At 40.2% G+C, this 17,686-nt stretch overlaps 2 protein-coding genes across 3 annotated transcripts in view; one reads left to right on the top strand and one right to left on the bottom strand.

Annotated features, from left to right (window-relative positions):
- Positions 1-1,781, top strand: part of LOC106740809 (mitogen-activated protein kinase kinase kinase kinase 5) — a 31,045-nt gene extending 29,264 nt beyond the window's left edge. Inside the window, exon 21 of the transcript XR_001374126.1 lies at positions 1,731-1,781. The gene's annotated coding sequence lies outside the window, so the exon portion shown is untranslated. The remainder of the gene's footprint in view (positions 1-1,730) is intronic.
- LOC106740808 overlaps positions 1-17,686 on the bottom strand; it is a 55,200-nt gene that overhangs the window by 7,356 nt on the left and 30,158 nt on the right. Inside the window, exons 1-6 of one of the 2 annotated variants that reach the window (XM_014612205.1) lie at positions 13,877-14,686; positions 2,274-2,658; positions 1,754-1,914; positions 843-1,054; positions 557-654; positions 17-133 (exon numbers count right to left, since the gene is read on the bottom strand). In XM_014612205.1, coding sequence (XP_014467691.1) covers positions 17-133; positions 557-654; positions 843-1,054; positions 1,754-1,914; positions 2,274-2,623 — 938 coding nt within the window. In that variant the 5' untranslated portion in view covers positions 2,624-2,658; positions 13,877-14,686. Of the gene's footprint in view, positions 1-16; positions 134-556; positions 655-842; positions 1,055-1,753; positions 1,915-2,273; positions 2,659-13,876; positions 14,687-17,686 lie in introns of those variants that run through there. The other variant, XM_014612204.1, reaches the window with a different exon arrangement.

Below are 17,686 nucleotides of genomic sequence, written 5' to 3'. Positions count from 1 at the left end.
TCAACAACATCCTTACTTTGGATAATTGGTGCAGTAGTCGGTGTACACTTTAAATCCTGATATGTGCTGAATAAACGTATCCGCAACGTAAACTGGATCTAAACCGCATTTCTCGAGTTCTCGCAAAAATTCTCTGAAACGAGTCAACGTTGACTTTTTGCCGCACGAAGAACTATCCGAAAAATAATGACGTAAACCGATAGAAAGATAGAAAATAGACGACTTAAATTAAGTTAATTAATGATTTAAATTTAGTTAACTGTGATTAAATTAAATTTACTTAAATTTACTTAAAAAATTTAAATTGATTTAAAATTTAATTATAAAAAAGAAATTGTATCTGTCTATATCGACGTTTTTCGAATGCTCGCTATAATTAAGTTAGATTTAGTTTTGTCAGTAATATTAGCTTTAAAGTTGTCGCCATGTCTTTTGGTTAGCTTAGTAATGGAGTTTACGTCTCCTACATATATAAATCAATATCTTTATAAGTGTTATAAAGTTATATTATTATTACTTGTTACTGTGTCAAAATGACACAATGTATACTACGTACCTATTAAATTTGAAGATATCTTCAATATTGCTAAATAAATCGCCGAGATGCAATTGTCGCGCGAACAACGGATCGTCTCGCCAGAATATGAGATAACCCTGCAAATATCACATAGGAAAAACGTCCCTCCACAAGTCCTCCGGGAAATATTTTTAAATTAACACGTGCAATCACGTAAGCCAGTAACGCTCTACAGATGCGACGGCTGAATCAGCCTCGAGAGCTCGACATTATCCATCATCGTCAGATCGCTTATAGACGCATCGCGATAGCAACGGAAACGAACCTGAATAACTTGGCGCAGATGCTCGACGTATATCGCCTCCGTGTCCACGATCTCCAGGAGTACCATCTCGACGGGATTGCGGTGCAGGTCGCAATAGCGCGGCCTGTGACACGCGGGATCCTCCTCGGCGCTGTCCCTTCTCTGACCATTGTCGTCGTTCAAGATTCGACAACTGGCTTCCGAGACTGTCACGACTCCGCTATCCGCGGAACCTAAAACAAATTAAAGTCGAAGACTTTAATCTCGCTTCACGGAGCATGAATATATTAATGAGACTCCTTATTGACGATAGTCGTGTGTTCCGAGTGAGTTCCAAGTTTTCCACGATTCGTAGAAATGATTTCTACGATTGGAACCGATTTTTATTTCGACTTATTTTTATGATTAGAGAACACAAGTCAAATTAATAATTTAAATCATTAACCCCTTCATCTAAACATTTATTATATTAATATATTTAATTAATTGTAAACTTTAATATAACAAAATATCTTTTGACGAGAACATTCGAAAATTCGAATTCTCATTTTCCTGACAACTATATCTCTTTGGCTGAGGCAACATTTTGCAAATCGGGCTCAAAAATTATATTCAGCACACCCAGAAATCCTTAGTTACACTTTGCTTCACTAATAGAATCGCCTCTGATATTTAACCAAATATTTAATGACGAGAAAGTACAATTTTCGCGATAGTGAACGCAAAGTTCAAAATAACGAGAATTCTCGTCATCGACGGTGAAGGAGTGAGCCAATTATTTCTATAATTGAAGCAAATCATTTCTACTTCGAATTATGTCTACGATTGAGACAAATCACTTCTACTTCGAATTACCTCTACAACCGGAACAAATGCAAAAGTAATATATCTGAAATATTTTCTGCACAGCAAAATGCAAGAGGAGTACTTACCCTGGGAACTGGCGCAGGTATCGGCGAGGGATTCGACGGACGCCAAATAGGGATTGACCGTGCACGTGTTACCTTGATTGCTGCAGCTACTAGAGGACGTGCTGGACGCGATGGAGCTTCCAGAGAGCGGTCTACCGCCGTTTCTGCAGCGCCTGTTGTATCTAGCAGAATCAAAGACGATATCAAATCAATCAGTCGGCCAATCAATCAACCCTCGAATCAAGTTCCTCTCATGAATCTTTTCATCTCGATTTTCCCCTCTGATCTTCCAAATTCGAATTAACATAACTCTCCACGAAAAGAACCATGATTCATATCACGAGCGACTTACAATACCGAGCGGCACAGCGAAAGATGCTATCAGACCGAGGAGCATTCGAAACGAAATGAGATCGAGAATAGGAGAGCTCGCCGTGGGAAGGTCACGAGGGGTGAGAGAGAACTATAACGGTCTCTCGGTGACCCTAGCGTTTGGCGCACACCGGCGGATCGCGAGGAGCAGATCGACGTTGGATAATACCTAAGCGGGGTGAGACTGCTGCTCTCTCGCCTATAGGACTGCTTTTCCTCGGTGGATCCCCCGTTACGTTCATCCTCCAGCGACGTCACGGACTCCGCAACGACCGTCTCCAGCATGGTGTTGCCGGTGGCGTCTGTGTGCTCCTCTTTTCCGTTGTTCCTCGGATCTCCTTGATGCGCGGACTTAGCCAGGTCGCCGTTGGTGCACAGTTGACCGAATATGGAGCCCCGATGAGCGGCCGGTACCAGGCTCAGGCGTTTCTGCAAGGCCGTCGGGATCCCGCAGGACGACGTCAAGACTCCGTGCTCGCCGCTATAGCCATCGCGTCGACGCGCCAGCTCGTCGAACATACCCAGCAGTTGCGGCACCAGATCGGTTGTAGTGCCTGGAAACGAGAAATCCCGAAGATATCGTTAGATAGTTCATCAAACGACGTGGTTTAATGCGTCGGTGCCTTCGTGTTTTTTTCTTGGAGGGAGGGAACGGGGATAAATTTGCCAGCACAGCTGCTTCTCTTTGCGAGCAATTCCTGTCGGAGAATAATTGCGGGATCGTTTAACAGCGAAAGAAAAAATCTCGACCAGTTGAAGGAGGTTCAGAAGATAGTAAATTATATTCTTTGTCCGCCATTGTATTAAATTAAGGGTCGAAGGAGAATTGTAAATATAACACCACATTCGATGAGTTGAATCTTAAATTAAAGTCTTTCTCTCTTCTCTTGCGGAATAACTGTACCTAAAATCGCGATGTGAGTGATGAGGATTGGCAAGTGGAATTCAGATGTAAGAACGCCGGTTGAAGAAACACATACACGTTGAGTCTCGCTCTTATTAACATTAATAATAACCTCCAATCCACGCGAGACGGAGAATGGCTTCGTTCGCGCGAAAATGCTGTCAACGCTTTCTTTCGTGTAATGATCAATCATTCCCGGGCATATTAGAGATTCTGAGAACGGCGTCTTGAAATTACGAGCCTTTCTTGGCACTCGGCTTGATTCATCGAAGCGGTAATGACGATAATTAATAAATGAGGACGCACATCGCCGCATTGTCATGACAACGTAATGAAAATTCATTTTTCTTACTCCACAGCGCATGATATATTGCCAAAGAAATTATCTCGCGCAATTTGATACGTATAATTAGTCGTATATAAGTTGTAACGATCACAACATTTGAGCACGCTTTTGCGTCTCGTAAAATATATTTTGCAAAATCCGCGTTAAAGTCTAAGGAATCTTTTTTTTTACAAATATACCTGTCTCTCTCTCTCTCTCTCTCTCTTTCTTCCTCTCTACGTGAAAAAAAATTTAGTATCAATTCAAGATTCATATTCTTATATAGTAAATAATAAATATCATATATATTCTTATTATTCAAGAATAATTTTCATGAACTAAGAAGAAAAAGTATTAGATAGAAGGAAAGATATCTTCAAACTGATTAATTCTTAGCTTGAAGATATCGTTTTTTCTATCCAATATTTTTCTGCTCAATTCATAAAACTTATTCTTGAATAATACAAGAATATATTTTCAGTGAATCTATATAGAATTTCTTCGTATAAGCAAGTTTTACCTTCACGTAAGATTATATTCCTGCTTATATATGAAAATATAAGTCTTGAATTGATACTAATTTTTTGTCCGTGTATCTATTTCTTTTTGCGGAAATTTAGCCAGACATTTTTCTCACAATATAAATTTCTTAAAATCGAACACCAGAACCTCGAAACACGTTCCACCAAAGCGGAGTCCGCGCTCGAAATTAATTAAAGAGCGATTTATTATCTTCTGCATCTCCGAGAGTCTCCCGACGTTCTCTCTTTTTTCAACGCTGCGCGACCCCGTAATTACAGAACGGTGCAAATTTTTGCCCAAAAACAAGCGGTCACGTGAATCGATCGATGAGCAGCCGCGTTGCTGAACGCACGATACGTAAACCTCGCGAAACGTGATGTACTGGGCAGCGAAGCAGCCAATGAAATTAATAACCGCAAGCGTTCGCCTTTATATCGCGGCCGATTCATCTGGATCTTTCGCGCTATTAAATTTACACGGGAGCAACGGCGCGCACGCACCTATTGACATATATCCGCGATATTTCATGAATTGCGAAAAAATCGCCCGTATAAGCGGAGCAAAAGGGTCATCTCGCTGCTGCCGTCGGCTTTTATCGTTAATGCGATCGCCTTCAATTAACTCGCTCCCCGTTTATCGGCGCTAAAAGATTGGCGGGCGGTCTGTGCCGATCCGATTACTCGCATACACACACACACAAGCCCCAACGTGTAATTACACAAATGTACACACGTGTATAGGTCCACGCGTGTTTTCCGTACGATAACCGCATGTACTGGGTGTCCCTGTTTCATCCTCTTCTCTCTTTCTTTTCTTTTTAACGTCAGACATCTCTCAATTGAAATTCAGACCCCGGTTAGTTTAGATGAATCGAATTTCAGATTTATAGTCCATTCCCCGAAAGAAATTTAATTTGGTCAAACATGAGAGTAAATTTTTGCGATATTCGGTTACATAGGATCAATCATTATTATTATCCCGAATACCTCTGAAAAATAAAAGTATTTTATCAACGACTGGATAAAGATGGAAAAAGTTTACATTTACAGAAAATGTACAAAGTGATTACCATTGGTACTAACATAATTTCTGTTGATTAAATTTCTCTTTTACTCTTTTATTTCGAAAGTATTTAAGGTCGTATATGAGAGAAAAAACAACTACATTAATTTACTGAATTTCCCATTGCTTGAGCATCAAATAAATGAATGAGCATAAAAAATAATTAAACAGTTGTAGGAACGGATTCCTGTAGGAAGTTACTTAATTGTAGGAAGTTAGTTAACTTATTCAATTGTTTTCAGTTATCTCAACCGAGCTTTAATGCGGCTGAATGTTCGCACTAATGTTCTCATTCTCGGTAACAAAGATATCATTTCTCGTCACCGACGAAAATTTTTATTTTTTGTCTGCAACTTCTTATTTAGTCCCTGTTCAGTTGCAGGAATTGACTTTTTTCGTGTGATAATTATTATCTCATTTTGTATATCATATTCCAAAATGTTTGACCTTCATTTCGACGACATAGTTATCAGTGGATTTCAAATGGAGAAATTAACTCTCCGTTAATCACTATATTTTTCACCCATGAATGATAGCAATGTATCTCACGGATACATTAATTTTCCCATTATTTATGTCTGCTTCTTGAAACAAATTTTCTTTCATCAGCACTTGGCTAATAAACCAAGCATTGAAGTACATAAGAAACAGTGAAGAACAAATTGACAAATATTAGGATGGTATCTATTGGACTAACTCATATTTATTGCCACTAACAGAGGGTTAAGATGCGATATAAATTAGATATCTTTTGATTCATCATTCATTAGAGAAGGTTTGGTCGCGTCTGATGAAGGGTTGACGGGAAAGACGACAAGTTCAAGACACCCTGTGCAGAAACCGGGTCGACCGATCGCCGTGGCGCGGATACATCTCGGCACTTCGCTCTCGTGTACGTATGGCGCATACGTGGAAGCCGATTGTACAAACAAACGAGCGAGACGATGGTTTCCAATTTCCTCGGCGGCAGACGTGAAATCAACGTCCTCCGTACTACGTCCGTAGTAGCGCGCGCGCATTCGTGCGCCGCATACCCGCGGTGCACCGATTGATTTCTCTATGGTCACCCGCGGAATTCTCTTCCATGCGATACAAAATGCCGTTCGACCCGAACCGAGATTCTTGAGACCCGAGCGAAAAAAAGAAGAAAGGAAAAGGCAAATTTACTCCGGAGAGCTCCTCCATCCGGATCTATGATAGGAATGTCCTCGATTCTCCTCTATCTCGCACTGAGAGAAAAAGTTTTCATGCATATTTCTATATTTTTCTCAGAACAAACAAATATGTTTCCGTCAAAAGTGGCTGCGAGTTTATTGAGATTACTTTTTTCCCCGATTTTTATTATTATTATTCTTCTTCTTATGTTAATGGAGCAAGTACCACTGCAGCGATAGTGGCGATAACATTTTGCAAATATTTGTATATTTTTTAAACAAATATGGTTCGCTTCAGAAATGACTGCAATTTTAGTGAGATTGATAATTTTTTCTTTCATCTTTGTCGCTAATAATGATTTTTTCTTTTTATTTTTATAGCCACTGCAGCGACAGCGGCGGGATTACATTTCATGCATGTTTCTATTTTTCTTAAAACAAAAATGCACGATTCTGCCAGAAGTGACTGCAATTTTTGTGAGATCAATTACTTTTTTTCTCTCATTTTTATCATTGACGATTGCTTTTTCCTCTTACTTTTATATAGCAAATACCACTGTAACGATAGTGGCGATTTTACGATATTTCTACAGCTCATTAGAACGAAGGAGTGTGACTCACGCCGGATATGACCGTACTTTTAGTGCGATTAATCATTTTTTCTGTCAGTGCGATAACGATATGCTATCGCATACTCCGTTGGTACATTGCGCACCCCAAGTACTCACTTATGATACAAGATAGCCGGAATTACGGCATCCGATTCTTCAATTCGATCCGCGGAGGGGCAAATCCGACGAAAGAAGGATACGTGTCAACGACTTGTAACTCGACATGACACTCGCGCATTCCGCGCATCGATGCGCATTGTCGGCCGATTTTCCGTATCGGGGATATCACGATCGGCGAATGATCGAACTGGAACATACAACCTTTCGCTCGGATCTACCGTCGCAATATTATCTCGGCCGCGGCGGTCTCGACTGCGCCGCCGTTCTAACCCCTTGCCTGCGATGTGCACTTGGCTGGAACCTTCTCTAATAATAGGACGGGACTTTCGTCTCTCCGCGAGAGATCCAGCCGCCTCCTGCTCCTCCTCCTTCCTTCTCGTCGTCTAAGACGGTCACCACTCGGTTATGTGCACGTCGCCGTGCTTCGCTAATTTTACGAACTGCAGATACGTGTCTTCAATTATTTGTTACTTTTTCGGCCAATTACATTCGAACATTTAGCGGCAAAATTGCAAAAGATCTATGTCGTCTGATCGTTCAATTCTCTCATGCCGAGGCGCAAAGATGGATTTAACAACGTGGTTATTCATTTCTAAAGCTCTAAATTTCTCGGAGTAAAATCTCTTTCGCTCGAAACGAGTAAAAATTCGCTCGATGCGGTAGTGAAAACACTGCCGCTCGGAATCACAAGAGCGAGTGTCTAACTCAAACTCAGAGTGGATTCTTAATTCGGGCGTTTCAGTCGATTTGTTTTTGTGAGACGGTAGAGTACACTAGATTCGCTCTTCAGTTTCGAATGAAAATATTCACACGACGATTCAGAGTGGAGAATTCACTCTGCATGAGTGAAAAGTTGTTCGAACTTGAGCGACTCGACCGTCATTCTACTTTTCGAGTGAAATTTTTCACACTCGAGGAAATTTAGAAAGTATAGTAATATTAATTAATGACAAACGATGAATTAATTGTAATAAAATGAAATAAAGTAGCGTAACCGACTGCGATAATAAAGTTTGAAAATGTGAAACGGCCTATTTGTAACTATCATTACGAAAAAGGCCATAGAGCTTTTCAGTTTAGGCAACATGTGCGCGACATATTAGACGCATAAATATGTTGACACCGCACGAACTTTTCACGGCGAAAATAGCGGTATTTTATTTGCGTCCTTCCGGTGTAAAGTGATTTAACGGTTCACAATCAGAACCTTTGATCCTCTAGTTATATCATGTTTACGAGATTTCACGTTTTCGAGGGCTCGACTCGTTAGTTTTCGCTCTTAAAACGTATCGCGCCGCAGGGTCGCAGTCGAATGCCTCCAGAGAGCTTCACCGAAAATACAAATTGTGTCAAAGTCGTTATGTCGGAAATAGATGCCAATAAAAACGGATACAAATCTCTCGTTTGTCTCTCTTGTAAAGAAGATATCAAGATCTCTCGGAATTTTGTTCAGCGATGTAAAACTCATAACAGTTTTGAACGATTTCTCGTCAGTCTGTGCAACTCGTATAGTTGTGAAAGAATAGTAAAAAAAAATAAGAAGAACGATAAATTTCTATCGTATGATTTTCATTATCCGGAAGATAACCGTAAAACCGCGTTCAACGTAAAAGTTCAGCGTCCTTCATCGAGTCAATGACGGCCTTACGTAAAACTTTAACAACGGTTACGCGCGCTAATAAAAAGAGTTGAATTAAATTGTCGGTTAAATCGGTCGTCCCGGCGATTGACGATATCGCACACACGCTCTCGCGAATTCTTAATCGCGTCTCGTAGACAGCATCGAGCTGAGCTTGAAAAGCCCCCGGGTGCTGCCATAAAACCGATCTTGCGGCTGGCACCTCACACGAGGGCTACGAAAATAGTGACTGCGCGAGGAGGCAGAGGAGAAGAACGCGAAGGAAAGAGCCCTCGTTCATTGACAGAACACGGCGCATCGCGCCGATGCCGTACACGATGCTTTTATGCGTATCGCGTTCATTGACACGTTAGACTCATTGAGAAAGACGGTCTCTTCGGCAACGGACGCCCTCAACAGAGTGACTCGATCGTACAGGTGAACGAATTTGGACGCGACTTTGAATTCGGCGGGCATTTTTGCGGGATTAATCGCTTCTCTCTGATTTCATTATCGATAATAAATAAAGTCAGTGATTAAATGAGGCACTCTGATGTATGATCATGAAAAAAACTGGACCAATAAGAACTAACATTAGTATATTGAAGAATTATGGTTGGATCTACCTGACAATGAACAACCAAATGCGTTTTGGTGGAAAAAAATAAAATTTCTGGTTAAAAGAACCAAATTTGGTTCATGAGAAATTTGGTTTCCTTCAATCGAAACCGTGTTTGATTCACAGGTGGACTCAACTCATTTTTCAGTGAAGTTAGCTGTTGAAAGTAACTTACGATTTCGGTCTGAACAAATATTTCCTAAATATTTTCAAAAGCTGACAAAACACTTCATCCCTGATCGTTCACAGCTCGGAAGCGAATGTGCCTTGCGGCGTTCTCGATCTCACGGCTCGATTTCCGATACAACGAGACGTTTGAAATATGGAATGTAACGGCACACGTGCTAAAAGTGCAAGAAGCCAGGAAAAAGAGAGAAAGAGGGAGAGAAAAAGAACGTCCAAGATGCAAGGAAAGAAACAGCATTCAGAGACGGAGAACAGCGATCACTGAAAATTTTCAAGTGCTTTCGGCGCCTCGGGCACGCCTGCATGCCGACACGTTCCTATGAATCATGATTCCACATAGGCGTGGACGTGCTTGCATTCGCGCACCGTCGACGACAACGAACGCGTCGCATAAATCTGCATCGCGGATGAGAGAGAGAGAGAGACCGGGACGCATCTCTCTATCCGGGAGAGGACAACTCGGCGAAGTCGATAATTTCTTCGACTCGACGATACGCATGATATTTCGCGACGAATTAAGGTCAATTGCACCGACGATGACAACGATGTTCCTGGTCAATCGGCTGTAACGATTTCCTGTGCCTCTTCGAGTAGACCATCCGCGAAGAGGACGGTTTAAGATAATACCGTTGATAAACCAGCAATTGGCTTGAAGATAAAGAAGATAAAGAAGATTTGGTCGAGGCGAATGCAATTAAAACGTATGACAAAGTGCGATATGTTGCGTTGCGTACGTGCGAAAATCGGATCAACAGTTGATAACATCGTAATTCTGCAACTTATCTACTATAGACTATTTTCCGAGTATCTACGCGGATATCTGCTTGTGTCTAATTAGGAGTCTTAGTATTTGCAGTCGGCACTTGAAATTTATCTCATGTAGGGCATTCAGGTCTGAGTTCAGAATTAAGTGCGAGGTTTTCAGTTGAATCACGATGATAAATATATAACGGCATATAATTCATTTGAAGAACTCGCAAATCTGATTCGAAATTTAAATGAGTATTTCACATGAGACACATTTTCAATTAACGACTGTCAATACGAACTTAAACTTGGACGTCTCACGTGATACAATTTTCAATTAACAGCTGTCAATATAGACGTAAACTAAGATCACACGGTATTTCACGTGAGACAACGTTCCTAGCAACGACTGTGAATATGGACCTAATCTGACCATCTTACGTGAGACAAGTTTCAAACAACAACTGTCAATATGGATTTAAAATGAAATCTGCACATCTTACGCGTACGACATTTCAATTAACGGCTGTCATTAACAAACCTAAATTAAAATCTAAACATCTTACGCGAGGCAAGTTTCAAACAATGACTGTCGATACAGACTTAAACTGAGATCTAAACATTTCACGTAGGACAAGTTTCAATTAACGACAATCAATACGAATTTAAATTAAGATCTAAACGTGAGACGAAGTTTCAACGAACGACTGTCAATACGAGCTTCACTCGAGTATCGCAAACCGACGGGATTTTCCGACGACGATACTGCAAGCTCGGCGTTATCGAACTTTCTTTCGCGCGCATTGGAAGAAAGCAAACAGACAGAGTTCTTTCATTCGGGTGTCAGCGGGGGATTTTCACTTAAATGCCACAACACGCGCGTCGCGTGTGAGACTAATAAGCGACACTACCGTTAACTGGCTGACATCCAAGGTTCGGGAAAGCATGGGAAAAGAAGACGGGCGATCGCACGGCCGCCGACACTCGAGCGGATTCCTCTTCTCGTTCCGGAAACCGATCACGTAAGTCGCGATTCTGTTGGAAAATCGCTGCAGCCAGAAAAGGCGAGGAGCGCGTTATGCGCCTCACGTAGTCGCGACGACGACGAAGAGAAGCGCGAGACTCGTGTGTCGCGCCACAACCCGTTGTGCTGCGGAATTCCAGAGCGCCTCCTTTTGTGTCTCTTATCTGTTCCCGGAGATGCACCCGGAAATGCGCCAACACCACGGCGCACTTCGAGGGGGACGGGTAACTCACCCCGCTTCGCACCGGCGAGGTAATAGCATTGACCTTCTGCGATTTAGAACGATTCTCACGAAATTCAAGTGAAACTAATCGATGAATAATAATAAGAATTGCTAACTCTAATCTCCAGTTCTGTAATTTGCTGTTCAAATAATAATCGAAAAATTAAGAAATTCGCGTCAGAAAAATAGAGAAAGTAACGCTCGACTGACAGTAGTTTTAAATCGTCGATTAGATTGATCAAGTTCCGATGAAAGTCAGTCAATTTCGCGTCGAGTCAGTGTAGATAATAATTATAGAAATATAGTTTTACAAAAAAGATTTTTAATATATTTCATTGTGAAAAAAAAATATATCGGAGCGATGAGAATGCGAAATGATAGAAATGATTGCTCGATTCACTTTTGTTTCAGACTGTCTCCTTGAGAAAGCGAGCTGAAATGTTCATGGAATGTTGAAAACAAATGTACGAAGGACACGGTACTAACCAGGAATACAAATCGAGCATTTCTCCGGGTTGCGAAAACCATAAATATTTCATCGATTATAGATACTAAAATTTCCTGCGTTTCGACAGCCTCGTCGTTGTTGCGTGTATTCACGGCGACGGCCGGTCGATAGCGCGAAACTCGCGACGTCGCGCCGCACCGAGAGATAATCAAGTGCAGCGAGTGAGACAACGCAAACAGCGTTGTGTCTCGCTAATATTTGATCGAAGATAATGCGCGAATCAGAACTCACGTGCAATTGTCACATTCTACAGATAAGGGCGGAGAGATTCAGTTAAATCGATGATCGCGACCAGAAATTGGAATATTCGCTCGGCGACTCAATTGAGAAATGTCATCACGCTCGAACTCTGTTAGCTGCGTTAACGATATCGCAACATCTTCATTAGTTATCTTGAGTATTGTATAGAGCTATGTATTTTCTGCATTATCTTCTTATCATCGTTCGTCTAACGTCGTTAGAAAATTGACTTAGTTAATCTAACGATAAGAAGATAAAGGCAAATGTATATGTGTGTATATAGTTTTTCTTTTCGCTTTCCTAATGAAATTAATAAACAAATAACGTCTACAAATAAATAAAGATCGTATTCTAAAAAATAGGTTATGCATATATTTTTTTAAAGAATTTCTTTTATTAGTTTGAAATTTTTTTCCTAGCGAAAATGTGCGAATTAATGAACAAAAAAGTGAAAAAAGTTTGGAACGATTATTTATTATTTTAACAAATAATCGCCAATGGTTATTTCTTAGTATTAATATCGAAGTTTAACGTTTCGACGTTCCACGTTCATTTTTTATCACTTATTTTAACTAATGGATGCTTTACAAGTTAACAGCATTTGAAAACTGCCGCAAGATATGGTTGAAAGTTAAAAGGTAAACATGTAACGATAATATTATCTTCAACTAAAAGTTATAGGACACTGTCTATAGATATTCCTAAATGAGTTTTTTACTCGTGTTTTACTTATTTATATTTTAGAAAATGAAAATAAGATTGTTCTCCCTCTCTCCCTTTTTCTCTCTCTCTCTCTTTCTCGTCTAGAAACCGATTTCAGAATTAGAAAACTCGAAAGAATGTAAAATATACAGAGCTACATTTAGCGAAGCAGACTTGGCAAATATTTATGTAATCGCCCATGATCGATAATTATCTGTCAGATATATCGAACAGTCTATCTTCGACAAGTGATTTCTGATCAGCGTACGATATAATGCAGCTGTGGAAATATACAAAAGATACCCCAACTTATTTCGGCATCTGAGCAAACTCCGCCAACAAAATGGAGAAACACGCTGACTCCCCTTATATTATCCCAAATGAAACATGAATCGTACTTTTTTTCAAGTGCGTTTTTCAAATTCTTTCGTTTTAATGGTAGTTTAAACCTGACGAGAAAAATGATATCGAATAAAAAAAGAATAGAGAGCGGAATGTTGATTCAATCATTTCTCTCTTAACAAGAAATCAAACGATCTTGATTTAAGACCATTCAATACTATGAAAGATTAAACAATTAGAGAGTGGAAAAATAACTGATAAGGGAAACATACATTCCGTCGAACAACGGTGTTGCAATACGTATATTTACACTAAGTTTCAACAAAACTTAAACTTGTGCAAACATTAATATGTGCAAATTAAATATAGTTTACCAGACCAAAACTCACTAATCTTTCTAATCGACTAGATATGAATATACAAAGTGGCTATTGATTATTCGATCACTTTGATTAATCTGCCATTTCAATAACTTGACACATCATATCATATCCAGACGATTGGAAAGATTACAAAGACCAGTGAACTTTGTTCCAGCAAATGCGAAATTTATCTTAAAGCTTAGCGTATTTTTTTCTCCGAAAATTTCATCAAGGAAGTTTCTACACAATTTCTCTCGAAGTCACAATTTGCAAGACTATTCTGGAAAATCCAATCACGAGAAATCGTAACAATCGAAATCTGGCAAATATTACACAATACATTAACCGGTTGCACCAAAATCTTCATCTTCCAAGTCGCCCTAATAATTACGCATTCGCTCATGGAAAATTACGCGAGTCTCGGTGTTTAACCTCGGACTCTAAACGATCGTTTAGATATCCCAGCAACGAACGAGATACGCGTGCGGGGGACAATGACTTACGTGTTTCCACTCTCACCCTCGGACGAAATCACGTCGTCGATCTTCCCGAGTTTATCACCCCGCCACCCGGTATATCATGGAGAACAATCCGCTCGTTCTTCAGTCCGCTGATCACTCTTGCGGGCACACACAGCCGCTCTCGAAACGCCCGCGTATCACCTCGACCAGGTGAATTTCCGCCAATTATCGCGTCGCGCTCCAATGAGAGCACGCGGAATCACGTCGCTGTCCGAGGAAATCCGTTTCTTCGCAACGATTACGGTGTCACGGCCACGTGACATGGTAGCAATGTTGCGGACCAACGTCCGTTGCTTCCACTTCGCCTCATGAAACGCAACAGCATCGCATCGCGCGGTTTCCAATCACCCACGTGACGTAAATTCAACAGAAGATGAACTAATTGCGGCCGTTACGAGCGGACTATCGCGACGAAATACCTCCGAGTGTTTCGAGCCGCTGACGACGAATCGAAGACGACGTGGATATAATCCATATATATATATATATGTATCGAAAGCACTCTACGAGGGAGGTCAAGAATACTATTATCGGATCACGCGTGACGTGCGATACAGGTACTCGTACCGACGGCCTCGCCCGGCTGCGCGGTAAGAGAGATAATGAATTGCAGCTGCTATCTCTTATCTCCGTTTGTCGTGATCGCGAGTATCGAGCTCTAATGACGGTGATTCCCGACGATGCTGCCACGTGCGCGATAGTACACTGCGCGAAAAAAGAAACGTAGAAAGAATGCACGAGGTCACGAGCGGAGAAGTCTCCGCAGGTAGATAGAGCGCACACAGTCTTCGCCGCTCGAGCAACAGGTAGATACTGCGGCGAGAGATGGGAACGGAGCGAGCGTGCCACTCTCGGATGGACGGATCGAAATGCCGAGAGCAGAGCTATATGCGTTGAACAGGCGTTCACACCGCCGGTACAAGCGCGTGTCGCGATAAAGATTTTCGCACGTACGTTGTTATAACAATAAACATAAGACGTAAGCTTGAGCTGAAGAACTAGTCAGGATATTGCTTACATTTATTTGCTCTGGAAAAAGATATATAGATAAATAAATAATAATAAATAAAAAAAAATATATATATATAGCTAACTAGAAATAAAATTTATAGTTAGATAAAGATAATCTCTCTCTCTCTCTCTCTCTCTCTATCTAATCGTAGGCAGGAAGTAATAAAGATTCGACTGATTGAAATCCTACACGGAAAAAAAATTAATATCAATTTAAGACTCATATTCTCATATATATATATAAGTAAGAATATATAATTTCATATGAAAATAAAACTTATTTATTTGAAGAAATTCTACATGCGGACTAAAAATATATTCTTGTTATTCTAAAAATTCAGTAAAAATATATTCTTGTTATTCAAGAATAATTTTCATGAATTGAGAGAAGAAAATACTGAATAGAAAAAACGATATTTTGAAACTCATACAATGTTTTAGTTCCTGCGAAAATTTGGAAAATTTCCGTAGTTAGTGACGATACTTCAAATCGTCAAGTATAAATTATCGGAACATTCTCAACGATAATTATCTACTTAACACGGAATGTCAAAGATAATTTATTGTGACAAGCGCACAGAAAATATTTTGTTGTAGTGTATTTATTGTTCTGAACGCGTAATGTATCATTGAATCATTGTGTTCCAACTGAATATTATTTGTTTGCTCTGAAGAAATAACGTAAAAACATGTTCTCTGTACTCGGAATATCGAATGTTACATCACGTTGCACACGAGTATGCATTAGAATTTCTACGAATCTGTACGATTTGGTACCGTCGCTGCTGCCAGCGACAGTGTATTAATCTCGTTATCTATACGGCTGCATGATAATGTATAAAGCGGAAAAGACGTATTGAGAAATCTCGCGTAATTGGCAGATTACAGTCGACGAACGGAATAAGAATTGTGTAACGTGGCATAGTTACAGCCATATGTCACGATCGCGCTTAATAACTCACGCGCAAAACGTAAGATCGATAATGTTGCAAATCGAGATCTCGACCTTCGTATAATTCTCTAAGTTATCTACAAAATAGATCTGCTACTTGCATATTAATGCCGAAATTTTAGCGATAACTTAATTGCACTTAATTGCAGGATTTCAATTACATGCTGTTAAGATATGACGTGATCAGATGCTCTCGATATGTAACGGGTACACATAAATTACAATCACCAATGTCATTTAATTACAATCTAATCACATATATAATGAGCTACAAGAATGAAACATAAAAAAACGTATCAGGCAAGTTGATAAGTTTGGTGCAATTTTATAATTAAATTTAACTTTATGACATTCCATAGAAATAAATTCGCCATCGTTGTCTATAGTTTACTCGTGGCCGGTCAGCAACGTTTGAGCAGGAAGACACGAGTTAACCGGTCAACAATGTGTTAATATTCTGGCAAAATTAATGCACCACCTTCATATACTAAGAAAAGAAAATGGTTAATCTCACTAAATTATCTTACTGATTAAAATTATTTCATTATAAAATTATAGTCACAAATACAAAACAACTTTTCTCAGTATACAAAGTAGCTTGTCTGCCATCGCGAAGGTAAAAAATGGAAGTAAAAATGGAACTGAAGTTTCTTACTGACCTAATATTTAATATGTGTTCACTTTCATATATAGGAGTCTTCGTGCTTCAACCTTTATCTTTTAAAAATTTATCTTTCTTACTGTGTACATATGTTTTCTGTCATTTTGTGACGCTTCCTCGTAATCACGAGCCCGCTAACCGCTAGTAAGAAAGGAGCGAGGTACAAACCGGACTTCGCAATTTTCGGTGTGAAAGCCGCTGCACAGCGTACGCGCGAGAGGTGGGGGTTCAATCGTCGCAATGAATTACAACGAGCCAGTCACTGAGAGTGACTCACCGAGTACTCTAGCCGCCGCTGGCCGCCGTTGCGGCACGTCACGCCGATAATAAAAGGCTCCCTCGGCTCTCCTTGCTCTGGAAAGAGGAATTTGTACCGCTCGAGAGGGAAGTGAATAACACGAGCCGAGCATTAGGCGGATGCCCGGGTGGGTCTCGCAACGGTGGCCCGCCGCGATCGCCGTTCGAAAGACCGGTTCGACCGCGAATCATGAATCATCGGAATGCCATATCGGCGCGTCTCTAAGTGCCCTAACACCCGGATTCGGAGGAAAATCTCCGGGACTTAATGGTATTCTGGGTATAACGCGATAGAGAAGTCCGCTGCTCGCGGATTACAGCCGGGAGATTCAACCACGGCGATGATGACGAGGCGGCACGTACGCCGAGAGCAGGGAATTGGAGAGTAAAGAAATCATACACCGGGAACCAATTTTGTATAGTTTTGAAGGTTCGGAACAATCAGGTGTTTTTTCTTCAATTTTTCGTCGATTTTTTCAGTTCTTTTCCCAAGAATAGAAAAGTTCGTTTAGAAAAATTCATGTGTTCGGTTAAAATCTGCCACATTCATTTATTTCTGTAAGAAAGATAATTGCGTGCACTTAATTGAAGTTAAATGAATGTGTTATATAAGTTAAACAATAACATATTACCTAAAAAATTATAACCAAATACATTGTGAACAGATATGTAATCTACATTAGATATTATTTTCATAATATGATATAATATTAATTTAATATATATACATAATAAATATATAATATAATATTATTCAAATAACCTGTTAGTTTCATTTAATTACAGTTAAATGCACGCAATTAAAGAGAGAACGTGGCATATAAAAAAGGAAAGAAGGATCACCAAACCCCCCCCCCCCCCCCCCCAAAAA

Source organism: Dinoponera quadriceps, unplaced genomic scaffold, assembly GCF_001313825.1.
Source record: "Dinoponera quadriceps isolate SergipeBrazil2010 unplaced genomic scaffold, ASM131382v1 scaffold591, whole genome shotgun sequence".
In the NCBI taxonomy this organism is placed as follows: Eukaryota; Metazoa; Arthropoda; class Insecta; order Hymenoptera; family Formicidae; genus Dinoponera; species Dinoponera quadriceps.
The sequence above is the reverse complement of the archived record's forward strand: the minus strand, read 5'-3'. Positions and strand labels throughout refer to the sequence as shown.